This window comes from Lactuca saligna, chromosome 9, assembly GCF_052625555.1.
Source record: "Lactuca saligna cultivar CGN05327 chromosome 9, ASM5262555v1, whole genome shotgun sequence".
Lineage (NCBI taxonomy): Eukaryota > Viridiplantae > Streptophyta > Magnoliopsida > Asterales > Asteraceae > Lactuca > Lactuca saligna.
In genome coordinates this window covers 12,857,153-12,874,394 of record NC_136425.1, presented here as the reverse complement: position 1 = coordinate 12,874,394, position 17,242 = coordinate 12,857,153, and the positions used below count along the sequence as shown (strand labels likewise).

The 17,242-nt window shown below is 34.2% G+C and overlaps 1 protein-coding gene and 1 long non-coding RNA gene across 4 annotated transcripts; both read right to left on the bottom strand.

Annotated features, from left to right (window-relative positions):
• Positions 1-4,093: 4,093 nt before the first annotated feature.
• On the bottom strand, positions 4,094-5,945 carry LOC145018346 (uncharacterized). 3 transcript variants are annotated; one of them, XR_013666964.1, is made up of 5 exons: positions 5,734-5,945; positions 5,352-5,483; positions 5,082-5,268; positions 4,348-4,981; positions 4,094-4,207 (listed from the first exon to the last, which is right to left on the bottom strand). It is a non-coding gene; the product is annotated as an uncharacterized LOC145018346 (long non-coding RNA). The 3 variants fall into 3 exon arrangements; XR_013666965.1 differs by having other exon boundaries at positions 4,373-4,981; XR_013666963.1 differs by having other exon boundaries at positions 4,164-4,981; positions 5,734-5,941.
• Positions 5,946-7,896: 1,951 nt separating this feature from the next.
• Positions 7,897-10,500, bottom strand: LOC145015255 (trans-cinnamate 4-monooxygenase). Its single transcript, XM_078973709.1, has 3 exons — positions 9,640-10,500; positions 9,215-9,348; positions 7,897-8,648 (listed from the first exon to the last, which is right to left on the bottom strand). The coding sequence occupies exons 1-3, from the start codon at positions 10,422-10,424 to the stop codon at positions 8,050-8,052; spliced, it is 1,518 nt and encodes a 505-aa protein (XP_078829835.1). The 5' UTR covers positions 10,425-10,500; the 3' UTR covers positions 7,897-8,049.
• Positions 10,501-17,242: the final 6,742 nt, after the last annotated feature.

Below are 17,242 nucleotides of genomic sequence, written 5' to 3'. Positions count from 1 at the left end.
AAACCATTCATGAACCCCCAAAATTTTTTCCAAATCCTTTAAACCCAAAACTGAAACCCATCACACCTATCTTGAAACCAATCTCCAACCAAATAACCCTTGAATGCTGCGAATATAGAGATTACAACGAGGATAAGAAGGTATCTAAAATTGCGACACCATCTCGCCATTTTTTTTCGTATGTTAGGGTTGTGTTTTTGTTGATCAAAAGCTTCAGAGTAGCAATGGAACTGGAGCCTTCAATCTCTGCTCGTAAAGGGAGGGGGGATCAGGAATTCTGACTTGATTCTTTTCCATTCTTCTGGGTAGTCGAATCTTCTTGCATAAGTTTACCCATGAAATTTCAACATCTGGGTCATCCCATGTTTTTTGGGTTTTTAGGTTGTTGATTTCAAATACGGATTCTTCACCAGTGAGGTATGATTTTGTTTGATAGGTTTGGTCGTGTGTGCTTTTTCTTAATAAACAAATTTGAAACCTAGATTAGGAAACAATCGTTATACCTATGTTTGGAAATGGCTCAAAATAATTGACAGTTTTTTCAATCTTTTTCTTCCTATTCTAAGATAGCCTTCAACTAAGTGGCTACCCTTTTTGTCAGATACGGGTCAATAGCCTCGTTCAGACAACTAGGGTCCCCCTTAGATCCTCTAACATTTTGCAGAGGCAATCATCCGACTCATAAGGCAGCCGAACCGCTTGCAGAATCAAATCTTGTTCCACAAGATCCTATATAAGCTATACATCCTCCTTGCATTTATGTCGGAGACGTCGCCAGTGCTATGGGATTTGGATTATGTAGATCAAAAATGATGAATGGGATTGTGGAACTCCACTCGCTGCTAGGGATGAGCATGGGACGGAACTGGTACCGACCCGTACCGTTCCCGATTTTCCGAAAACCGAATTTGGTCAAAAATCAATCCCGAGTACCGAACCGAATTAACATCACCGATACCGGTACCGGGACTAGTACTGGTTTTTGGTACTAGTACCGATATCGGCGGTACCGATTCCTGAATTTCATGTATTTTGAGTACCAAGTACCGTCTCATATTTTTAAATTCGGTACGGTTCGGTACCGATACGGGATCGGGATTTGGGAAAAACTGCTCATCCCTACTTGCCGCCAATGCGGAAGGATGACGCCGAAAAGAATGGAAGGCTCTTTCGCTATGCTGCATGTGTCGGATCCCGTAAAACAAGCAAGCTCTTTACCCTAAAATTAAAACATATGGGCGCAAAAGGTTATCCTGTTATTCTTTAAATTCAAATTAAAGAAATGAGAATTCTTAATTCTCTACGGCGTCTAAACGATAATTTTTTTTTTCAGGAACAAGCAAATCATAATTCTTTTTGTCTATATTTTTAGCAACATTTTCTTGTTTTGGTATCTTTGATTACTTTGGTACTTACTTTTATGAACCAATGAAATATCTATGATTTGATACATAAAAAAATGTCCATCATTTTTTAGAGATAGGCGGGCACGTTCCAGAATTAATATTCATATTTTCATTAATTGTGTAAGATTTAAATTCCTACTCATTATACTTGAATCCATTTCTTTCCTTTGAATATAGGATATAGTAATTTTTCAACCCGATGATCAAATTTTTGGTGGGAATCATCAACTTTATAATGTTTTAATAACGACTCATGCTTTTTTAATGATATGGGGTTCTGTTTGAAGTTATGATTTAGACAACAAGTCATAAGTCTTTCTTTTATTCCCTTGGCTATTAATCACCAAGAAAAAGGCTATTCATTAACCCGAGCGATAACAAAAATCTAAAGTTCTAATTCAAAATTCTCTCGATTCATCCCCCCATGAGGAATTGGCAAACCATTTGACTCTAAAAATCACAAAGAAATGTACCTAAGGAACGGGTGTTACAAATGGGAATATGCTCTACTGGGTTAATGTATCGGTAGTTATAGATCATGTATTGACAATAGTGGTAAATAAACTTGAGCACATATTGTCAATTCAACAAAACTTCGATGACCGAGTAATGAATATAGAAAGAGCCAAGTTTGGGCACCCGAACGTCACTAGTCTCATAGGCATTACTACTTAGAGGACCCAAAAACTACTACTATACAACTACTTCGAAGGTAATATCTTGATGACAAGTTTACACAATAAAAGTTTTTACTTTTATTTGTTAAAACTAATTAATTGTTTATTAATTTACATTAATACCCGATGAGGAGAAAATGACATTAATAGCAATCCATTAGATTGGGATACTAGAAGCAAAATTGCCCTAAGGATTACACGATTACACGAGGGATGGAGTATATGCATTCACTTGGATTGGAGTACATCCCTAGCAACCTAAAGTCTTTAAATGTCCTCATGAGAGGTGACAAAAACTGGTGCGTCATTATTACTAGTATGGGGTTGGTTACGCTTCTAAATAACCATATGACATATGTTGATGAATATCAGGTACCAGAAGTTCCGAAAAGCAGAGTGTTCTTCCAAAAAAAGGGACGTCTACAATTTTAGAGTACTGTTTCTTGAATTAATAATCAGGAGAAACCTTTATTACAAAAAAAAAGTGGGGAAATTACCATACATTGATAATAATTTATCATTACTTCACAAAAAATATTTTATTTACATATATTACCATTAAGTTTACTAAACTCCCACAAAAAAATTTACATTATTATCGATAACAAGTGCCGATAGAGATATCGACACAATGAAGTGTCAAATATATTAACATAACTCCTTCATTTCTTGTTTTTCCTTTACATTAGAGGGACATTGTTATGAGCTAACTTTGAAATTATTATCCGATGGAGTCCCAATTGACTTCTATTTGTCTATCTTGAACCTTTCGAATGTTTTCTCAGTGTACTTCAACTTATAGAAGATTTTTTCAACCCTTACGTGGGTCCAATGTTGTAAAACTCGCTGAGTTGGCCGATTACTCCATACCCGATCCTATATCGAGGTGAGTTACAAAATCCAAATTTACAGATACCGATTTGTGAGCTCTACAACCTTGCATGGGTTTAGCTCAGTCTATTCTGCTTCAAAATTTCAGTACAGTTTTCAAAGCGAAGCAAAAAGAGCTGTTACGCAAAGGGAAGCCAATCATGAAATTTGGATTATGGTCCATGGAATTTTATTTTGGGGTTGGCTAAAAAAACACTTTATTTTACCATTTAGACAACCCTAATTAATGTTTGAAATATTTTTATTGGTTGAAATTGCATTGTTTTCTGAAAAAGATGATTAGAAGAAGTTGATTATAGGTTAACTTTTATTTTTCCATTGTATTTCTAACCCAAATTTGGTTTGGAACGGATCCATTAAGGAAATATAAAATTTTCATATTTGTGGTAAGATTTTTTTTCTATTTCACCTCTGATCCAAATTTGGATTGGAAACAGTCCTATAAGCAAAATTATAATTTTCATATTCGTAGCGACCTATTATGTTTCAAAATTCAATAAGTTTTTTCAACTCTAAAAATGAAATATTTTTAAACATGCAAAGCAATACACATATATGTGTAATCTGACTCCTTATAATTGGTCTATTGATACAACAATACATTTTGTTAAAAGAAATTTATGAACAATATGTACACGATGAAGCAAAATAGATATTACCACTAAAAATTGATAAAGTTCATTAGCTTAGATCATGGTCGTTTCAAATATATTTTGAGTAAGGGATGATAGAAAAAAAAAAGCCTTTAAAAAAGTCTTTATATATATATATATATATATATATATATATATATATATATATATATATATATATAATGAATTCCTTAAAAATTTTGGAACTCAATAAAAGATGGGCTAATGATGGCTGTCCTTATTGCCCAACCTCCGGGACAAGTCTAGCTTAAATCTAACTGCAATAAAATTATAGTGTTTTCTAAGCCCTTAAAGAAAATCATGTCAACTAAGGAAGAGACCCATGTTTTGCATGGGTTAGGAGTTTATTTTTATATTTATTTTTTTTATTTATTTATATTTTTTATTTTTTTAATGATTTGTTTAAGTGACAATTAGATTTTATTGTACTTGGATAATGTGATGTTGTCAATACCTTGTGTAAAAATGAATACAAAATATATTTTTTTTATTAATTTGAAAAATAAAACCCATATATAGAAAATTGATCACACCCACAACTCATAAAATTGTCAACCCACCTTGATATGCAATCAGCAGTCTGCAGATTAAAAGATACATGCAACATATATTAGCACAATCCATTTATGCACATTATGACAGATCATAAAGAAAGAAAACAAGTAATGAATTGCAATGATAAACCAAAAAGAAAAGATGGCAAGACGTCCAACAACATACTGATGCTCAAGTATTTGAATACCACCTTCATATGCCAAAATGTTTGTCGGATGCAGCAATACCTACAACAGCCTGCAAGAAATAGTAACATACTTTCCTTACTTTATTTGCACACATATATAAGCAATTTAAAGGTAGGGGTAAAAATGTCTTCCAGAAACATTAAACGCTAACCGAGAGTTTCACGTGATTTGGATGATAGTAATTTAGGAATAGGTTTAAAGAAAAGAGATCCAATAGGCTCACACCTGGATGTAGAAACCTCTTTTTTCCCAAATTCAAACTTGATATTAACTTTCTTTTTACTCTCAAAGATTCCATCAGGTTGTGCCTTACTTGAAAAGACCCCAACTTTTTTCTTATAAGCCACTTCTAAGTTTTTGATTTCAACAATCTCCAATACAATTTAAATGACATTTATTTCAGTAAGATTGTTTAATTTTGAAATCCATTACTCAAATAAACTTTGTTGGTCATGAATTGAGTGGTAGTGATAGGAGAAAGTGGAGTAGCTCTACAAACTGCTCATGCTCTCCAATTGTTGTTCCATATGTATTTTGATTCTCCGCTTTTTAATAGTTGGTGGGATGAATGAACGGACTTGTATAACTAATCCAAAAAGAGCTTTATAATTCTGCAACATAATAGAAAGGTAAGAATCAAAACCATGAATTAAACAGTTCTTGATTATATTGACATAAATACTTGTTTTTCTAAGCGCTTGGGTACACAACCTGTGTCATAAATCATGATGTTTTTCTATGGGATCTGTTTTTGTGAGCAACTTGAAACTAAGCCAAGAGTGGTCTTAGCAAGGAGTAAGATCCAACATTGATAGGGTTCCCGATTTTGTTTACATTTGCAGTTTTCTCCTTTAGGTCTGAAAAAAATTCTCCCCAAACCTTCAATTTCTTCATCAATCTGAAACATAATAAAGATATTTAAATTACAATAAAGTTATTTAAAAAGGTTTTGGGTTTGATTCACGGCAAGATAGATCGAACCTCAAATCTGGAAACATGGAAGAGCTTTGGGACCTAATCAAAATGACAAAGATAGATCAAACCATGTGTCCTTGAAACAACGACGTCTCCCCTGAACCTAGCTAGGTCGTCATCGGCTCACGAACCCTATAACTTTATATACCAATCCAAAAAATCAAATTGAAAAGTAGAAATTGGAGTTATATCCACCTAATATTTGCGTAATTATTATTTAATCACAACATTCTTCAAGATCGCAGGCTAATTACGCGAGAAGACGGAAGAACATATAATTAGAAATCTACGTAAAAGATGAAGAACATGTAGAGGAAGAGCAGGCTAATGGAAATGCTAACTGTGATGACGGTAGTTGGGTTGCAAGTTTTGGGGTTCCAGCGATTACCTGTGATGACGGTAGCAGAGGTCGATGCCGACGATTCTCCTGTGAAAGAGGGAGCTCCAAGAAGCGGTCATGGATATATCTTTGGATGGAAATCAAATCGACCAAAGACGATAGAAGAGAGAAGGTGGAGGAGGAGGAAAAGGAAGTAACCGGTAGAGACATTGATCAACGGATATAGGGTTATGAGCGGTGGGATATCATGTTAAGAGTCAGCCGTCACCAATCAACTTCTTATTGGGTAATAGAGACGGTAAAATCCCAAATACGTACATGTGTCCAGAAACTAATCTACCGTTGGAAAAGTAAATAAAAAATAATAAATAATATTAAGATCTTTTATTAAACGAGTTCGAGCTCAAGCCTATGTCATTAAGCTCGATTAGGCTCCCGAGCCTAAACGAACCTTTATATAATCTAATTTAATATATATATATATATATATATATATATATATATATATATATATATATATATATATATATATTAAAATAGAAACATATTAGGGGAATTATGAATTTAGGGTATTAGTAAACGAGCTTCTTAACGAGCTCGAGCGGAGCTTAAGCTTATTTAGACACATCAGATAAAAAACGAGTCGAGCCCGAGCCCGAGCCGAGCTTGTATAATTCTTTACGAGCTCGAGCCGAGCTCAGTATAAGAAAGCTCGAACGAGTCGAGCTCGCGCTCGAGCCTCATATAACTTAAACGAGCCCGAACCGAGCCTGACCAAGCTCGGGCTCGGTTCGGCTCGTTTGCACTCCTACTTGGAAGGTGCATACTATTTGTTTTTGATGCACGTTTGGTCTCTGTCTTACCTAAAAAGATTATTTTGTCCTTGATTTTTTAATTTATTGAAATAAACACTCATCCATCCCCACTTTCACTTCACCTTACCTTACCGTACTTACCTCATCTTATTTAAATAAATTAAAAAATCAACAGCAAATAGTTTTTTTAGATAAAACATGGACCAAACGCGTAACAAAACAAACTTTAAGAATCTTCAAAGTTAAAAAATAAATTGGAAACCAAATATACAAATTATTTCAAACCATAAGAACCATTTGTATAATTTAATCTAAATAAATTCATAATGGTTTTCATTTTCAACGCATAGGATTTTGTGTAATTTACTTTAAAATAAATTCATTTGGGTTTTTAATTTATAGGAGGACAAGAGTTGACTTTTTTCTAAAATATTCTAGGTAAGAGAGCATCTAAAGGAAAATCTTATAAAAGCAATATATTTTGTATAAAAGTCTTTAAAAAATGTTATTATATTTTCTTTTTGTACGTTAAAGTTTTTATATTTTTTTAAAATATATTATTTAAGGCATTGAGCTCGGTAATCCTAGATAGCCGAAAATGCTAGGTAATCGATTTTCAACGTTTTGATTATTACAATTCATTAGATTAAAAAATTTCAAAAAAAAATATAAAAGTTTAAATACATATATATATATATATATATATATATATATATATATATATATATATATATATATATAATGGTTTTTTTTAATAGATTAATAAAAATAGATTATGTTTTTCTGATGTCAGCAATGTTAAATAAGAACTTCAAAAAATATAAGAGTTTTAGTTCACTAAAAATATTATAGTGCTTTTTTAAGTAATTAATGAAAATACGTTGGTAATAAAAAGAGATTTTTAATAAAGTTTTTTGATGAGAAAAAAGTTTAAAATAAAATAGTTCATTTTATAACCACACTAGCCGAGCTTTTTCAACTAATTATTTAAGGACTCTTGTTTAAGTGGTAATTTGTTTGAAACCTATGGAAGCTACTGAATCTTCAGAAAAGCTTATACCAAAAACATACTGTATTAATTAACAAACTCATTGAAAAAGTTTTGTTTGAAAAAACTCTTCAAATAGCCTTTTCAAGTTTTAGGAGTTTTTTGGAGTAAAAAAATTCCTATTGTTAACGCTTTAATGATCATAACATAAAATGGTTTTATAAAATAATAACACCATGATTTTGCGCTCTTAATAATAACAAATCGGGTTATTATAGAATTTTCTTGTACCAATTGTTATACGTAACATGATCATCCGGTCAAACCCATTTTCTTCGACCCACTCATTTCACACATTTCCTTGTTATCAACGTTTCTCATTTTTCAAGTGTTTGTGACAACCCCGAATACAAAAAACGTGTGTGTGACGACTTATTAGTATATCATGATTACAAGTACAAAGTAAAGAAAACGATATACAAATCAAATTCAAAATCTCCACATCACACAACAACACTCTAACACGTGGTTAACAAAACAAAAAAACATAAACAAAATTCATTAAAAGGACCTTGGCTTAGCAACGACAGTCGAGTGCTTCAAGATATGCAAACTAAATTGTCCCCCTTTCTCACTCGTATCAATCTTAGTCTGTCCCGGTGGTGGCAACAACTCAAAGTTTTGTATCAAACGCCCGATTGTAATACCAAGAATCGGTAACGCCAGTATAATCCCAGGACAACTCCGACGCCCAACTCCAAAAGGCAAGTATCTGAAATCATTCCCATTAGCCTCAACCTTTGCTTCCTCTTCCAAAAACCTCTCGGGCCTAAACTCCTCGGGCTTTTTCCATTGCTCAGGGTTGTTGGCTAGCCACCACGCGTTGACCAAGATCTTGCTCTCGGCCGGGATGTCATGGCCCGCCAGCTTGGCATCGTGGAGGTTCATGTGTGGGACCAGGAGTGGGATCGCCATGCGGAGACGTAGGGTTTCTTTGACGACTGCTTGGAGGTAAGGGAGGTTCTGAACATCAGGCTCGGTGATCTGAACACCGGGCCCGAGTTTCGTATCGAGCTCGTGCCTGAGCTTTGACTGAATGTCAGGGTGGTTCACGAGCTCGGCGATTCCCCATTCGATTGACCATAGAGTTGTTTCGATTGCTGTTTTATAAACAAAATGGTGAAGTAAATTAAAGATGAATTTTGAAGAATTTTGATTTTGACTTTTAATATGAAATAGTGAAGGTGGAATCCAAGATTGGATCCACTTCAATATGACACGGCTTTCAAGATGTATTCGGTACAAGACCACTTGTAATAATAAAATAAAATATATGTATCATTAACTCCGATGTTGACGTTTATTTATGTCGCATCTGTAAAAGTTGTCAATAAAAGCCATAAACTTTCTGTAAATGGGGACACTTTAAAAGTGACAATTTGATTCGAGTTAACTTCGTATTATAAAAAAGTCGACTAAAACAAAAAGTATAAAAGAGTCGTTTAAAATGGGCTAATTAATAATTTAATATATCCACGATCTTTTATTTAGTTATTAATTCGAAAAAAGAAATATTACTGTAGTGAAATATTTTTTCTTTACCATGATATCTGTTAATAGAAGGTTTTAGAAAGTTGAACTAAAGTTTTTCCGATAAATTAATGTTTAATGTTTATAATTATGACATTCAGGTGATGAAAGAGACTAAGAGACTAAATAGGCATACCAGCAACATTGATGTTTTCAACAATGTAAAGAACATTGTCTTCGTTAATCTCTCCCTTGTCCTTAGCTTCAAGAATGTGATCAATGGCGCATTTCAGTTGATTGTTGTCCAATTTCTTCGAGCTTCCAAGTTTCCTGTATTACCCACAAAAATTGAGCACTAATTAGCTCCACGAGTCTAGATGACAGAATCTATGCCACAAGCAATTAATAATCAAAGGATCCGTAATTGAATCATGCTAGTTTGGATTAGAAATTTAGAATCAGTGTTTGAAAAGAATTGAATATCAAATCTCTCGAAATGGAATCATTGAGTGTTTGAATCTGTAATATTAAATTCCATCAAAGATGTGTCATGTGGGTTCTTGAATTCTGAAAGTGACCAAATCACGAAGCAATTAGAGTCGAAGAAGAAGAAATACTTACTTCCTTTCATCAACAAAGTAGTCCTTGAAGAGCTGAAGCCTTTTCTCTTTCACTTCCTTACACAATTTCAAATAGCTTCTCAAAAACGGCCTCAAAATAGGGATGAAATCGCCATAGTTATACTCGAAGCTCTGTGCCAATCGACTCCTCTCACCATTCAATGCTTTCAGCTTCAAAAACAACGGATCATCTTCGCTTTCGAATCTCCTATCGAACATGATTCTAAACATGTTGTTGTACATCATGAGCTGTAGCCGTCTCCTGATCACAATACCTTCCGTCGCAGACGCTGGATTCTTCTTCACATCCTCCACAACCGCAGCCGCCTCAGCCTCCCATCCGTGCCTGTACTGCTGCACCACTTTGTTGGTGAAGAACGGCACCGTCATGATCCGTCGCATCTTGCGCCAGTGCTCGCCGTAGACTGTAAACACCATGTCCTGCCCTTTTCCGGTGAATATATCGAACACGACGTTTCGTGTTCGAGACCCGAACTCAACGCCCTGGGTATGGAGTACCTCTTTGGCGAGGTCAGGCGACGACACTACAACGAGGTTGCGCTGTCCCATGCGAAGGAGGAAGATCTCACCGAATTTTTTGGCTAGATCAGTTAAGTTCCGGTGATTGAGATCATCACCAACTTGGAGCCAGTTACCAAAAATGGGAACTGGAATGGGTCCCGGAGGAAGTTTGAATTTCTTGCCACGTAGCTTAGAGATAAAGATTGCGCCAATAATAGCTGCAAACAGAGCTATGAGGGCTTTCTCTAGGAGGAGAAGATCCATGGTGGTTCTTGGTGGCCGATGCCGGTGAATGGTGTTGGTGTTTATCAGGCAATTTTGTAGTTATGAGTCTGGTGGGGAGAAAGGTTATTATATAGAGGATAGATGGCTGGAAGGGGGTAGGTAGACGTGGAGTTGGTCAATAACACACGATTGACGGCGTTAGCCGAATTCGACGGCAAATCTAGCAAATTCTTCTTCCAACTCGGTGACAATATAAACTTGATTTTTATATCAAGAATAGCAAAATCCCAACCTAAAGTCAATACATAATATTAATTCAAAATAGATGGTTTAGGTTAATTTGTGTGTTTAGTTTATAACTTTTATTTTTTTAGTTTCAAAATACCCAACCTAAAGTCAATACATAATATTAATTCAAAAGAGTAAATTACAAGCATCGTCCTTATGATTTAGATTAATTTGTGTGTTTAGTTTCTAATTTATTTTTTTAGTTCTAACCGTTCCTATAGTTTGGTTTTGTTACAAGCTTACTCTCTGCTAGATATACAAAGACTATATTGCCCTTCTGTTTTTTATTGGTTTTTTTTATCATTAATCTACTAAAATAATTATTTAGTAAATTACCACCCCTTAACTTCCCTATCTGACACCTCCCTGATCTCCTTCCTCTTGTGTGAGTAAATTATCAGTCTCTACTCCTACCAGAAGAAACCTCAATTAATTTGTAACCATAATAAAACAAGAATCACACAATCGATTAATTAGAAAACATCCAATCAATTAACCATAAAAAAACCCATTGATCCTTAGTTCGAATCAAACCCAAAAATCATAGAATCAAATCCATAGCTTAGTAATTAGAAAGTCTTTCAAACCCAAAAATAAAACCATAAATTAGACATATAAATCAAACCCATAAATTTATTCAAACCATAAATCAAATACCGAAACTAAACATGGATGTTACATTCAAACCAAAAATCATAATCACATATATTAGAGCTTTTAGAAGATGTTGAAAGGAAATCAAAGCTTTTTGATGATGATGAAGGTGAACATGATATCGTTAGAGGCTATGGATTTGATTCTCGAGCATTTTTTTAAGACGCTTGATTGGTGAGATGGGTTCGAAGATTTATACGCCTGTAACGTTTGTTCGAAGGAGGTTGATGATGGAGTTTATGGCGGAGAGAAATCAAATGGCGTCTGTTATCACACCCCCGAACCGGGATGACGGAAACATCCGGGGCGGTTGACATAACTGTATAGTATCATAACAATTGAATATGAATTAAACATAGCATCCAAACATCATGCATTGAAGATACACGCTTACATAGTTTACATATTGAATTTGCTCATCAGTTACACAAAAGTAAGAAAGTAAAATTTCTTGAAGTTGCACCACTTGACCTCATAGTCAAGCTTATTACCTGCTACTGGAATTCCTGAGAATACAAGTCGTTTTGAAAAGCGTCAACTAAAAAGTTTGTGAGTTCATAAGCAGTTTTGAATAAAAATGGTTTTTGTACTTGTTTAGAATCGTTTTCATAGTGCTTTCAAAAATCCAACATTTTCTAAAAAGAAATGGTTTGAAATATTTGTGTCCGATCTTATATTAATGCATGTGTGTTAATGATTACAAAAATAAAAAGAGAATGATTTCCAGACAACCCGATGTTGTATGTGATATATGATGCTGGAATCTCAACCCATGTGGTTGAGTATCAGTGCGTATAGATTACCGTTTTATCAAAAATAAGGTTTCCCGTTTTATCCAAAATGAAAACATAATGATTTCCCGTAAATCTTATAACGTTAGTTCCTCTAAGTGAGTCGTTATAACCATACATGATAGTAACTAATTCGCCTATCATGTCATTTTCCAAACGCCGGTTTTGTTCAAGATTTTGTCACCTTAGACTGGCATAGTCTAACTGTAGCGAACAACTCAGGTGTGGGGGTGTCATCCCCGTATAGATCTATACACAAACTCTCGCTCTCCCTCCACGAGACTCTAATTATAACTACAGGCTACGGCCATACACTCAGTGGTGTCAACCGACAAGTCTCACTAGATCCTTAATCGAAATTTACACGGAAAAAAGAAAGAAGAACACATATAAACCTCATTCTCGTGCCCAATAAACATGTACGTGGACCACTAAGGCCCATTATACGTGTCTATTATTTCCAGACTCAAAAGGAATATATGAATGTCTATCCTGAGCCCAATATACATGTAAAATGACACTAAGACCCACTAAATATGTATATTATTTTCAGGCCCAATAAGGATATAAATATCGTTTTTAACCCGTTTGTTATTGTTTTGTTTATTTTAGCTCGATTATTTACAAAATTTATATAAAAATGCCACTTTTTTGTAAAAATGATGTTCTCGGCCCGATAAGCCATAAATTTTCAATTAAGGCCCAATCATAGTAAAAATAACACTTTAGTCCCCCTTTTGTTCAAAACTTGTATTTATGGCTAGTTTGTGGTAAAAAATAACATTTCAAACCCATTTTTGTCAAAAATATAATTTTTGGCTTGATTTTTATGAAAATACACATTTTCTAGTTTTTGGTTTTTCTGACCTAGTTGTTGGAAAATTTGTAGAAAAATCACCGCAAGTCGAAATTTGGATCCGTAAATTTTGGAAGTTTGGAAATTTTGCTACTTTGTTCATAATTTTTAATGTCCTCTAACAAGTGTGAAATTTCTCACTTTCACAGGCTGGTCCGAAATTATTTCAAATCTGACAGACAGTTTTGTAAAATTCGCCAAAAATTGTAGAAAAATCGTATGAAAACGTGAGAGTAGTCATTTTAAAGGTAATAACCTGAACTTTTTCATGTAAAACAGTTTTGAAAAATATTGCCATTAAGGAGGTCAAAAAAGTTTGAGATTGGACTAAAGCTTTTCTGTCAAGGCCTGATTTTTTAGTTTAATTTATCTAAGTTTGTTCACAACACTTGTTTTTGCTTGTTTATGTGGATAAATCCCATATCTACAAGTTTACAATTATTATATGCGATGACACATACTTTTCTCAAGGTTTATATGAAGATCCAAGTGATAAACTTCATTTTCAAGTAAAGATCTAAAAGTTAAACACATAAACATGCATATATACATAGATATAACACAAAAGCACTTGTATTCTCCCCCAAAAACATTATAAAACCGAAAACAAGGGGGTTTGAACTCACGTTGGGGGGTTTTGAGATGTAGATGAAGAAGAAAAAGAATCTTTGAACCTATCTTGAGTTCTTGATGATATTTATGTAGTTTTGGTGTTCTAAGAGCATAATCACGAAATTTAGAGTTGTATTTGTAAAGACTTGAAATAAAACAGTGGAGTTTATTATGGACTTACCTAGGATCTTAGAAATCCCTCCTTTATGATGAAAAACTCGAGATTGCTTGAGAGGATAAGGAGGAAAATGCTTGAGATAAACAAGGGAGAATTGAGAGTATAATGGAGTGAAAAATGATCTTTTGGTGAGGTTTTGGGGGAGCTTGGCCGAATTTAGAGGAGGGAGGATGGAGGGTTTGACTTATGAAGAGAGTGATAAGAAGTTTATGGAAACTTGTTGGATATAAACATGGATGTATGTTGGGCAAAAATGAGGTGGCACTCATTTTCCCTATTTCTTCCTTTTTTTTGTTTACAAAAATCCTAGCCAAACCTTATAGGGTTTTTGGCCCAAAGGAAGGCCCAAAAGAAGTGTTCTCGACCCAATAGGACTCATGAAGGTTTTCAGCCCAATAAGGCTAAGTGAAGAGGTTATCGGCCCAATAAGGCCCAATAAAGAAGTCTTAGTATATGTTTTCGGCCCAAAAAGGCCCAATAAGAATGTCTTATGGCCCAAAGAACTAAATTGAGGGCTTATTAGCCCACTAGGACCCAATAAGAAGGGTTCGGTCCATTAAGAGTGTTTTAGCCGTAAAAATTGTTGGGATGGAGTTTTGGGCCCACTATGACCTAATAAAGGTGTTCACATCTTAATCTAATTTTTGTCAGTTGTGACATCTGTCGTCTAGGTATGGTCTAGGGTTCTTCAAATTAAAGCAAGACAGTGGCGACGAAGAGATTTTCGATTTGAGTATACTTAAAGAAAACCCAAATCGAATGTTGATGAAGAAAACACTAGTGAAGGGGATTTGAATTGAGTTGTTCCACCTTTCCTTTGATGGCTTCATGGGAAGCGTTAATTGTGGCAGACCTTGGGTTTCACAGGAGGTCTCATCGACGGTGATGAGATGGTAATGGAGGAGCAAGATGCAGGATCAAGGTAATATAAATGTATGAGGGTTTAGCTCCGGTTATTAGTAATGGCTCTGGCGGTAGTGGTGGTGGTGGATACCAGAAGTTGTAAGTCATGTGGTGTGGGTAGGATATATATATATATATATGGGGATAGATAATATACATTACAACCACACTTAAGCTTAGGTAATAAACCTATAAAATATGTTGTTTTAACTTAGTAAATATACCCGATTTGGTTTTCACTTGTAATATATATCATCATCGACAATATTTTTTTCCTTCATTATTGTTTTATCATCTCTATTTTCTTTCCTCCATTATCGTTTATTAATTCAGCCCAATAAACATTATTTTTTTCCACTGTAATGAAGATCTAAGGTAATCAATATTCTTGCAACCTTATTAAAACTATTGCGTAGATCTTGAATCTACATCTTCAATTGTTAATCGTGAATACTCTAACCGCAATCTTTATATAGTAAACCAACATATTTTAATAAGGTTTAGTACTTAAGCTCAAGTGAGACTGTAATGTATATTCACATTTTCATATATATATATATATATATATATATATATATATATATATATATATATATATATATATATATATATATATATATATATATATATATATATATATATATATATATATATAATTTCTTTCAATAAGTCAAAAATAAATAAAATAGTCTATAAGGATATATCGATCGATTTAAGTTGATTAACGACAAAATGTGTAACAAAAACAAATTACATGGACGATTCGAATTAAAAAAATTAATTAGGGACCAAACCCGTAACTTGCACTATATCATAGGGTCGAATGTAATTTACTCAATTAAAAAATAAATGTCTAAAATTGACGTAATAGTACTTATAATTAAATAATTATCAAATTTTAGAACAATATTAGATCATTCGATTCTTTATTTTGTTAATATATAATACAACCAATAAAAATAGAAAACAGATATATTTTAGAGTTTATTTTAATTATCGATTCCCAAAGTTTATACTAGAAAGTTTAACATATAGTTAATAGTTACTTAGGCCGGTGATATTTTATGTCTCAAACATTATCTTTCGTGTAGATGTCACCTAAGATGTGGTTAATTTATTACATTTAATACATCATTTAGAAAGTAATGTCATTCATAACATCCATAAATTTTATTTTTTCAAAAAAAAAAAAAAAAGATAAAAAGTTTGGCGTGAGAGAAAGCCATTGAATATATGGATAAGAGTTGAGGAGTTATAAAGTTCCATGTTTTATTGGATTGAATTGATGAATTGATCTCTCATCAACGTAGTGGGTGCGAAGCGGCATCCCTTGCCAAATAGGATGTTGGCTTTGTAGTTACGATTTCAGGAATGAAGTGAGTGATGTTATATTTGGTGCATTGTTATCTTAACTTGTTGTCTGCAATATTATTTTCATATTGGTTTTGTTACACTACATGTTTAATGTAACACCAGTCGTCAGGTATTTTCCATTTTGACCATAAGTATTTAATTTGTTGCAAAGTTGGTCCCTACACTAAGCGTGCTTGGGGCGTACGCCTGTCACAACTCTTTTAAGTGGAACACATGTTTACGTGAGTACGTTGGGTGTACTCATGCGTACACTAGCCATACGTGGCTTGGGAGCAAACCCTAATTGTTAAGGTTTGAGCCCTATTTAAACATCCTTATCCCCTCAAAACCCTTTCCTTCATCAGCCTCCATCTTCCAAATGGTTCCTTGCAAATCCTAATTCATTGTGTGAGCGTTTTGAGATTGAGAGTGTATTTTATGTTCTTGAATGAAGGAGAAGATAGTGGAATCAACTTGGAAGCTCAAGGCAACCTAGATCCAACAATATCTCTCCCTCAAGCATCCTTTGAAGGTATAAAGCTTGGAACTTGATGAGTTATTTCCTTAGATCTTGCTAGTCTAGAGTTTGTGTACATTTTTAGTCCTATAGTTTTGGTCTAGTGGAGTATGAGCTACTCCAGGTCCTTGAAATGTATTTTTTTTATAGGTTTGAGCTCATGGATTCATAAAAATGAGAGCTTGGACACTCTTATTAAGCCATGTAAGAGTTTTGGAGCATTGGATGACTTTTGGCCCAAGGGTTTGAGTTTATATCCTCTTGTATGCATGCAAGTGGATAAAGTCAGAGACTTTATCCATTGAGACATACCTTCTTACCTAGATCTAAAGTTTGGTACTTTGGCTTATTGAATTAAGGACTTAATGATGAGATGCGGATTCAGCGCTTTTACGTTGGACGTACTTGGATGTATGCTATGCGTACCATGTTTGGAGCCTGTAGTTTGGAAGGTATCTTCTATGTTGGGCATAGAGGGGAGTATGCAGTGCGTACTTAGCCTAGGTGGGACCTTGGACTTTTTGACCTTAACTTTGACCATGATTTTGACCAAGTTTGACTTAGGGGTGTTTTGGGTATTTTGAGTAGTAGTTTGAGATCAGGTCATTGTTTAATGTATATGTGACCTGTAGAGTCAACAATTGGAGTTGTGACCTGTTTAACTACGTTTCAGACTGCAAGGTGAGTCTTCCTCACTGTACTTGT

Coding starts and splice junctions, on each gene's coding strand:
- LOC145015255 (XM_078973709.1), bottom strand. CDS start 10,424: ATGGATCTTCTCCTCCTAGAGAAAGCCCTCATAGCTCTGTTTGCAGCT. Junction 9,349..9,639: donor TACTTTGTTGATGAAAGGAA/GTAAGTATTTCT, acceptor TGGGTAATACAG/GAAACTTGGAAGCTCGAAGA. Junction 8,649..9,214: donor TGAAAACATCAATGTTGCTG/GTATGCCTATTT, acceptor TTTATAAAACAG/CAATCGAAACAACTCTATGG.